The 8226-nt window shown below is 34.5% G+C and overlaps 2 protein-coding genes across 3 annotated transcripts; both read left to right on the top strand.

Moving 5' to 3' along the window:
- The first annotated feature begins 2176 nt into the window (after positions 1-2176).
- Positions 2177-4524, top strand: LOC136824920 (very-long-chain 3-oxoacyl-CoA reductase-like). Its single transcript, XM_067080908.1, has 5 exons — positions 2177-2353; positions 2685-2731; positions 3430-3505; positions 4137-4238; positions 4436-4524. Exons 1-5 carry the CDS (start codon positions 2206-2208, stop codon positions 4507-4509), a joined length of 447 nt encoding a protein of 148 aa, XP_066937009.1. The 5' UTR covers positions 2177-2205; the 3' UTR covers positions 4510-4524.
- Positions 4525-4794: 270 nt separating this feature from the next.
- On the top strand, positions 4795-7895 carry LOC136824919 (very-long-chain 3-oxoacyl-CoA reductase-like). Of its 2 annotated transcripts, none has more exons than XM_067080906.1 (6): positions 4795-4855; positions 5363-5397; positions 5636-5717; positions 5962-6027; positions 7110-7377; positions 7584-7895. In XM_067080906.1, exons 1-5 carry the CDS (start codon positions 4823-4825, stop codon positions 7368-7370), a joined length of 477 nt encoding a protein of 158 aa, XP_066937007.1. In that variant the 5' UTR covers positions 4795-4822; the 3' UTR covers positions 7371-7377; positions 7584-7895. The 2 variants fall into 2 exon arrangements, with proteins under 2 accessions (XP_066937007.1, XP_066937008.1); XM_067080907.1 differs by having other exon boundaries at positions 7110-7390.
- Positions 7896-8226: the final 331 nt, after the last annotated feature.

Raw genomic sequence — 8226 nt, 5'->3', positions numbered from 1 at the left:
TTATATACAATAATAAATAATAATAAATAGTAAGACAGTAAAAAATAATAAAAAAATATTAAAATATATTGAATAATTAGTTTAAACGTAATTGTCTAAGAAAACAGCTATTTTTTTTAGAATCTTCCTTTACAATCTAGTTTTTATATTTATAAAAAGTATGTAGATTGCTGATGTGTGGAAAGGAATTTCGGCATGACTGATCCTTTTGTTTCAATAATAACATCAAAGCGGGAATTAATTTTCTTCTCGTTTCTTTCTTTCCTTTTTCTTTCTTATAAGTTCACGCTTTCCCTCGCCACTCTCAAAGCGTGGTTAGCTCAAGCAGTTAGATCGTCTGTCTCACATGCATGGGGCTCCGAGTTCGATTTTTCAATTCTTCAATTTTCTTTTTTTAATGATATGGAAAAAAATTTCAAAATGTATCCCGGGATTTAATGCTTTGAAATTTAAATTTGAATCCTTGTTTATCAAGATTTAAAAAGTTTACCCTGCATGCAGCCTGAGAAGTACTAGGAAAATCAGGAAAGGTGCATAGGCAAGTACCACCCTGCCCACGACGTTTTTTATATTTTGAAAAAGCTGTCTCAACTTCGCATCATTAAATTTCCAGTCAGCAGAGAAGAGTTTGGTACACTATAGGCAAGAGAACTTCGCCAGTGAAGCAGATCAAACACAATCGAAGCCAAAATTCAATCGAAAAGAATCGACAATCAATCTAAAATTGAACATATTCAACAATCAATCGAATCAATTGAACGTAACTGACGATCAATCGAATCAATCGAATGTATTTGACAATCAATTGAATCAATCCTATTTGATGTATTTGATTGTCAACATTGTCAACCAAACCAATCAAAATTTATTCGAACGTAATCGAGTGCAATTGAATATTACACAGGAATCGCCTGTTGGATTGAGATTTGATGGCGTCAGACAATCGAATAGCAATTATTTGATCGCGTTTGATTACGTTTGATTGGTTTGATTGCAATCTTCGTTCGAAGTTACTCGATTGACACCGTCTGGGCAAAATGTCCACGGTTAGCTACTGTCAACTGCTCTAACTTAGGACGATTGGTTGAAACATGGGACTGTTGATATCTGGCCTGTATTTTCACTTATTGTTAAATCTCTTTGACAACAAATTTGTTTTGATAACTCCACCAAGTTTATCAACCATACTTTCTGGCATAACATGTCACAATTACTTTTACTGATAGCGCACCCTTTTTAACTTTTTTGTTTTCATTCAAAATGACCATGCGCCGATTGGAGAGTTGGAGAACGCCCGCCGCCTAACCCCCTATCGCCCGATGTGATTATAACAAATAATGAGTATGTAACTTGTCGCGCGAGTGATGTCAAACGCTCCATCGTTTTGCCACTATTTGGTCTTCTTCATTCCAGACAATCGCGTATGTTCCATAAGGATTTTTTAATATTTTGATAGCCTACTCAGTGCGAAAGAAAAATTGTGTACATTTTTTAGTATGTGGTTCATTAACTCAGAAAATCAAATGACTTTGGAGGTTCAGGAAATGGTGGCCGAATTGCCGTCCCATGTTTTGTCAGATAGTCCCAAGTTAGAGTAGTTGACGGTACCGTGAAGTCGGGTAACTTTCATCAGTGGAGGGAAACTTGTATATGCATCAAATGACTGACCAATCAAAATTTCAAAACAAATGAACTATGCAGCTCTGCTTGCAGCTCCACTATACCATTTTTGTTTTGATTTAACTTTGTATTTTAATGACCGGACAGGTCATTCATTTGAGGGCTATGCAAGTTATCTACATTGATGCAAGTTACCCGATCTCACGGTAGTTAATCTGACGTTCAAACAAGCCGGGATTAACTAATCGATTGAAATCTAATCGGGATTAGCGGTAATCAGGATTTAATTTAATCAACCTTTTTTATTTCAAGTCAACATCTTAGCAAAAGCATGGGTTGCTTGCCCTAATGCAATAAATAGACTGTTTTAAGGGGGGGTGGTATACAAAGATTATGATTGAAAAACAGTTAATCCAAAACCATGGTGGATTAAGTGTGTCAGGATGGGTGGGTGGTCCTAAAAATCATCCAAAATCAGTTACTACAGATGATGTTCTGGATCAACCCCCACTGATGTAAAATAGATTTTCCAGCCATCAATCAAACTTCCTGCCAAATTTTTACCTACGTTTTAGTGGTTAAAAAATGGAGACGTTAATAAAATATGTAGCTGGTTTGTTGGTTGCAAAATATGGTTTAGATTTTGTTTTGTTTTTCATGAGAATGATCAAATTGTATTTGTTACCGAACCTGGGTCTTGGTTTGAAGTTGAAAAAATATGGCTCCTGGGCAGGTGAGTGACTTCATGAAGATCTACATCATGATTAGTTTAAAATCCAATTTGCAATTCATCCCTTTAAAAAAAGGTCAAAACTTCTAAGTTTCTCCCTTTTGTCAAAAATTATTCTAAAGGAGAATTAGATGACTTTAGATATTTTGCCTGCTGAAATTCACTATGGTTCTTAGCAAAACCTCCAAACATTTTCCTAATTTTCCTAATTTTTCAAAGTCAATAGAAATTAGAGAATTTCTGCTATTATTAAGAATAAAAACGTTCTTGTCACTTTCAGTCAATAAGATGTTTTTTAGAAATAAGTCATCTTTTTGATACTGATTTCTCTTAGTGGTGACTGGAGCTACAGATGGTATCGGCAAAGCAATTGCAAAGCAGGTAACAACGATTCTAATTGAATTCACTTTATTGATAGGGTGTTTCAACTACTTTTAAGACCTACTTTTTCTTTTTAAGAAACTAGTTTTACCAAGCAGCCTCAATGTTTCTTAAGAAATCGGACTTTTGAGCCTTAAATGTTTTTCTAAACTTTGTCAAGCTTTAAAAGAAGCATGTCGATAATACAATAGTCTAATAGACTAACTAATCTACAGTACTTTCCTATCTTCTATATTGATTTTCTGACTTTCTCAAGTGCTTCTAACTGTTATGTTAGGTTCTTAAAAAAGAAATCGAATTAAAAAATGTGATTTTCTCATTCTGAGCCTCAGCATGTTTCTTAGATGTTTATTAGTTTTTAAGCATTCTGAGCCTCATGTTTCTTAAAAGTGTGTTTCTTTAAAAAAAAAAGTGCATTACCTAAATCAACTATTTTAATTGCTCTTGTTGCATCAACGATTTTCTAAACTTATATTCTAGTGACCAGAATAAGATACTGTAAATATAAGATTGGAAAATTAATTCTCCCCAATACTTTGAGGTTATTTAGAGGTTGCGGGAATAACGACCAATGTGCAAGGTCAAATATAGTGAAGGGGAGGCTTTTCAATGTAAGTTGAAAGATAATGATGAGAACATAATTGTAGAAACACTTTGTCAGAATGATTAGATAACAATCTCATTTTATTCCGTTGTAGTTAGCGAAACGGGGGATCAACTTGGTTTTGATAAGTCGTTCAGAAGAAAAACTCAAAGCCACAGCTCAAGAAATTGGTAAGTGCATGATTCATGATTTAGCCCTGAGGTGCTCAAGATAAGTGGTCTTAATTAAGGGTATCTTTTTTCAGGTTTCATAAAGTGCACTGTTAGGGTGGACAAAGTGAGAACAACAAAGTTTTTAGGGAAAATTGCTGAAAATTTTGATGGCTGACCATCTCTCAAGAAAATGCATTTTAATTAAGAGTGGAATTTTTGCCCAGATTTTACCCACTTACCCATTTGTTCTGCACTGTATAGGTCAATAATTTAAAAGGCATCATTTTGGGCTGTACATGCAGTAGTTTTCGAGTGCAACCCCCCACAAGGATTTTACAGCTTCTTTGGTTTAGATTCAAAGTTTCTATCGTCACTGTTAATACCCCCCCCCAGGCTTTATCAATAAAATATTTATTTTTTACCAAATTATCTTGAACTGTGGCACAGTTTGCTCGCTACTAATAAAATGTGACATACTATGTAACATACTACCCACACATTGAAAGACAAGGAAAGATTTAGTTAAAAAGATATCTACCCAAGCACAGCTTTCAGGGCTCATCTTAGCCAGTGCTGGCATCGTATCCAACTAAGCCCTCAGATGTAAATTCACTAGATAGCATAAAATAAATTATCTCTTTGTTTCAAGGCAGGAAAGTGGATGTAAAAACCATCTCTTATGATTTCTCCAACCCAGAGGATTATTCAAAGATCGAAACAGAACTGAGAAACTTGGATATTGGTCTGCTTGGTAATAATATAACATTGTTTGTAATTGCATAAAAATGTATTGAGTTTGAATTTTTCGAATAAAGAGTTTTTCTTTTTTTATCTGTTTATATGTAATTTTTCGGTCTTCCCATATTTTTCATTCCATTGGAAGATTTTTTTAAAAAATCGTTAGTTTTTATGAAAATAAAAATTTTTTATACCTATTTTTCTTTCCAGTGAATAATGTTGGAATGGGTTATGATCACCCTGATTTTTATCTCCACTATGGCGAACAAGTATATTTTCTTTAAAACAGTTTTAAATGTTTATTGTTGTTGTCCTTTATGTTAATTTTCTCTTTTTATTTACACGAAAACAGTTGTTTGTGTGTGTATCTTATTTTTTGGCAAAACCATAAAAATATGAACATCAAAATTCAAAGTTTGAAAAATCCCTAGGAATATGATAGAAATGTGTCCAAAATAGAGCGAAATATTATTCCTGCGAAATGTGATTTTTTCGACCGGAAAAATTAGTTTCCTTTGAAATTAGTCCCCTGAAGGTATAATACTTAGTTGATAATGACACCCTTTACCGTTTCATTCATTTTAGTATTTCGACAAGATGATTGACATCAATGTAACTTCAGTATTGAAGGTTTGTCAAATCTCTTTTGAATCTTTCTGGTTGTTAAATTGATGTGCGTTCTTTGAATGCCACACCTATGAGAACTTTTCTTTTGCAAGGTCAATACTCTGTAGCAAGTGTAGCAAGTTACCCACTACGAAAGCCAGCCTCATTAATTAGAGTGAAAATTTTTTGATTTTTGATGATACTATTTGTAGTGTAGCTTTCTTTGACCGACTGCAAAAACAGTCTGTCAGATTCTAGTTGCTTGAAATGTAAAAGGATTAAGTATTTGTTTATATTTAAAAACAGGGTTTTTCAAATTAGCTTTTTTGGGTTCTCATTTTTTCAACTCGAAGTAGCTATTGAAGGGTTATTTGGATTTTAGTGTTTTTCTTTCAAAATGGAGGCTTCGTCGAGTGGTTCAAATCTTCTTCATGTTCAGACAGAAATAAACTCCAGACCATGCTATCCGTTGATTCAAAAGAAGAAAAAGAAAAAAATTAGCCATTGAAATAAAATTTTTCTAATTTTCAGATGACAAGAATTGTTTTGGATGGTATGGTACAAAGGTGTGAATCTTTATGATTTCTTTTCATGTTCTATCTTTGAAATGTTTTGAGACAACAGACAGCCAAAGGTACTGCTTTCCCTTGTTATCCTGCTTCTCATCGCCTACTCAAGTGGAAATGAGATGAAATGCAACACTTTTATGCAACAACGTTAACTAGATTATGATTTTAGTGGTATGATCTTCTTTTCTATCGAGTTATATGAAAAATTGTAATTTCCATTTTCTTTTCAATTTAGGAAGAAGGGATTATTGGTTCATGTTTCATCTGCTTCTTCACTAATGCCAATTCCTTTCTTGTCTGGTTACAGCGCTTCCAAGGTATCCTAACCAAGACTTTCCCATCAATATATTGACACTGCGCAGTATAAATTCATTAAATAAATAAAGTATTTTATCTGAAATCTTCACTGTGTGATATCTGGATTTAAGAGAAAACACATATCAAGCCTCATTCAACTGAGGTCCTTTCTTTTGCTCTTCTCACATTTGCAGTTCATTATTGCGTTGGTAACCTGAGGGGAACAACGATAACTATGTGATTCTCTCTGTTCTCTTTTTCCAGAGCTTTGTCAACAACTTTGGTGAATCTCTACACTATGAATACATGGCGAAGGGAATCAAAAGTCAGGTTGGTAGACTCGCTTTATATAAACATGAGCTTTTCCCGAAACTTTTGATAATTTTGGGCATTTTTCCAGGGAAGATCTGCCCAATTATTTGGCTTGAAAAGGTTCGTCCATCTCCCTTTATGGACATTAAAAGGAACAGCCAGTTTCCTGTTCTCAACTTCAGTTGAGCTACAATCTGACAATGTCTGTGTGTGTGTGTGTCTGTCTGTCTGTCACAAAAACTTTAGGGCAGCCTGGAGACTTCAAAAATGCTTGGATTTAGCTGAAATTTGGCACACTTGTTCCTTGGGTGAATATCTGGTGGTGTTTTTTTCATTTTTTGAAAATTTTGATTTTTGGGGCCTGGGGACGAGTTTTTCGCTAAAACAAGGCTAAAACTTTGGGGCAGCCTGGAGACTTCAAAAATGGTCGTATTTGGCTGAAATTTTGCACACTTGTTCCTTGGGTGAATATCTGGGTTTTTTTTTTTTCATTTTTTGAAAATTTTGATTTTTGGGGCCTGGGGACGAGTTTTTGGCTAAAACGAGGCTAAAACTTTGGAGCAGCCTGGAGACTTCAAAAATTGTTTGATTTGGCTGAAATTTTGCACACTTGTTCCTTGGGTGAATATCTGGGGAAGTTTCTTCCATTTTTCAAAACTTTTGATTTTTGGGGCCTGGGGACGAGTATCTCGCCAAAACGAGGCTAAAACCTTAGGGCAGCCTGGAGACTTCAAAAATTGTTTGATTTGTCTGAAATTTTGCACACTTGTTCCTTGGGTGAATATCTGGGGATCTTTTTTCCATTTTTCAAAACTTTTAATTTTTGGGGCCTGGGGACGAGTATTTCGCCAAAACGAGGCTAAAACCTTAGGGCAGCCTGAAGACTTCAAAAATTGTCAGATTTGGCTGAAATTTGGCACACTTTTTCCTTTGATGAATATCTTGGGGTCTACAATTGGGCCTATAAATTAAATCAAAGAAATTAAATTTGTGTTGAGTCGACTTTTAAATATTATGGCTTCAAAAGTAGCTATGAAAATCATAATTGAACAAATTCTGAGTGATTGAGGAAAGCTTTTTTATTTTGACTTTTTCGGCAGGTTGTGTTCCCTTACTTCGTGGCTACCAAGATGTCAAAGATGCGTTCTAATGGTTTTTTAGTTCCCAGTGCCGACCAGTACGCTTGTCAAATGGTAAACGCCATTTGTTTAACGCCCACTATGGCGGGGTACTGGGCACACGAGTTGTTCCTTGCTGTTTCCACCCTTCTCCCTAGATGGCTTGTGATTGGTCAAACGCGCAAAATGATGGATGCTACTCGAAGAAGATGGGAAAAGAAGCAACAAGCCAAAAAAGATTGAGTCAGACGTAACCTTTGTTTGTATGTTTAGCCTTTTGAAGCACTATCATGTTTATAATGAACACCTTTTTTGAGAAAGAAAGACATATAACACAAGTATGATGAGTTCAGATGAGTTGTTGATGAAAATCTATACTGCAAAAGAACAGAAAAAAGACACCTGTATAAGTGTGTTTTAATGTGTTTCACTTTCAAATTTATCTTTCTTCTTCAGGTTCATCAATACATTATGGAAAGAATTTCGACCGCGGGATCTGTAAGATGCATGTAGTGGATTTGGCAATCTAGTTTTTTGTACAATTAGGCATAAGTGAACTTTAGGTTAGCTATATGATCATCACGTTAACTATTATGATAAATGGAGGGATTTATATGCTTTTGGCGGTATTGTTTGGCCATTTGGCCATTTTTTTATTGATTTTTAGATATTTAAATTCTTGGATAGGTTATTTTGATTTCCGTCCACCATAACAGTTTTTTGTAAGAAATTTTGCAAGAAAATATTATCAAATGATGTTCCAATTTATCACTTCATTTATTAGATAATTTTGTTCTTTTCACAATCAACCACTTGTTTTTTTATTTTAATCTTCTGATAAACTAATTCAAATTCTAACAAGTTTTGGAATCTCAAATATCCATGAGGGTCATACAAACCCCATACAAACCCTCCGTTAAACTTAGGGAGCTCTCCCCTCTGAATTCTGTTGTTTTAAAAATATCTTCATTATTTGGAGTAAGCTGCTTCATCTTTTGGTTTTGTTTTTGAAACATAATTGGAATTTGGAAGAAGGAAAAATTTCTAACAATGTTTTTCTTGTGCATTTAATTCTTGACTGACCTACAGATTTCTGTAA

Source organism: Clytia hemisphaerica, unplaced genomic scaffold, assembly GCF_902728285.1.
Source record: "Clytia hemisphaerica strain Z4C2 unplaced genomic scaffold, Clytia hemisphaerica genome assembly, whole genome shotgun sequence".
Taxonomy (NCBI): domain Eukaryota; kingdom Metazoa; phylum Cnidaria; class Hydrozoa; order Leptothecata; family Clytiidae; genus Clytia; species Clytia hemisphaerica.
Note: the sequence above shows the minus strand (reverse complement) of the source record. Positions and strands in the feature narration are given on the sequence as shown.

Coding starts and splice junctions, on each gene's coding strand:
- LOC136824919 (XM_067080906.1), top strand. CDS start 4,823: ATGATTGACATCAATGTAACTTCAGTATTGAAG. Junction 5,398..5,635: donor TTGGATGGTATGGTACAAAG/GTGTGAATCTTT, acceptor TTTTCAATTTAG/GAAGAAGGGATTATTGGTTC. Junction 6,028..7,109: donor CGAAGGGAATCAAAAGTCAG/GTTGGTAGACTC, acceptor CTTTTTCGGCAG/GTTGTGTTCCCTTACTTCGT.
- LOC136824920 (XM_067080908.1), top strand. CDS start 2,206: ATGGAGACGTTAATAAAATATGTAGCTGGTTTGTTGGTTGCAAAATAT. Junction 2,732..3,429: donor GCAAAGCAATTGCAAAGCAG/GTAACAACGATT, acceptor ATTCCGTTGTAG/TTAGCGAAACGGGGGATCAA. Junction 3,506..4,136: donor AGCCACAGCTCAAGAAATTG/GTAAGTGCATGA, acceptor CTTTGTTTCAAG/GCAGGAAAGTGGATGTAAAA.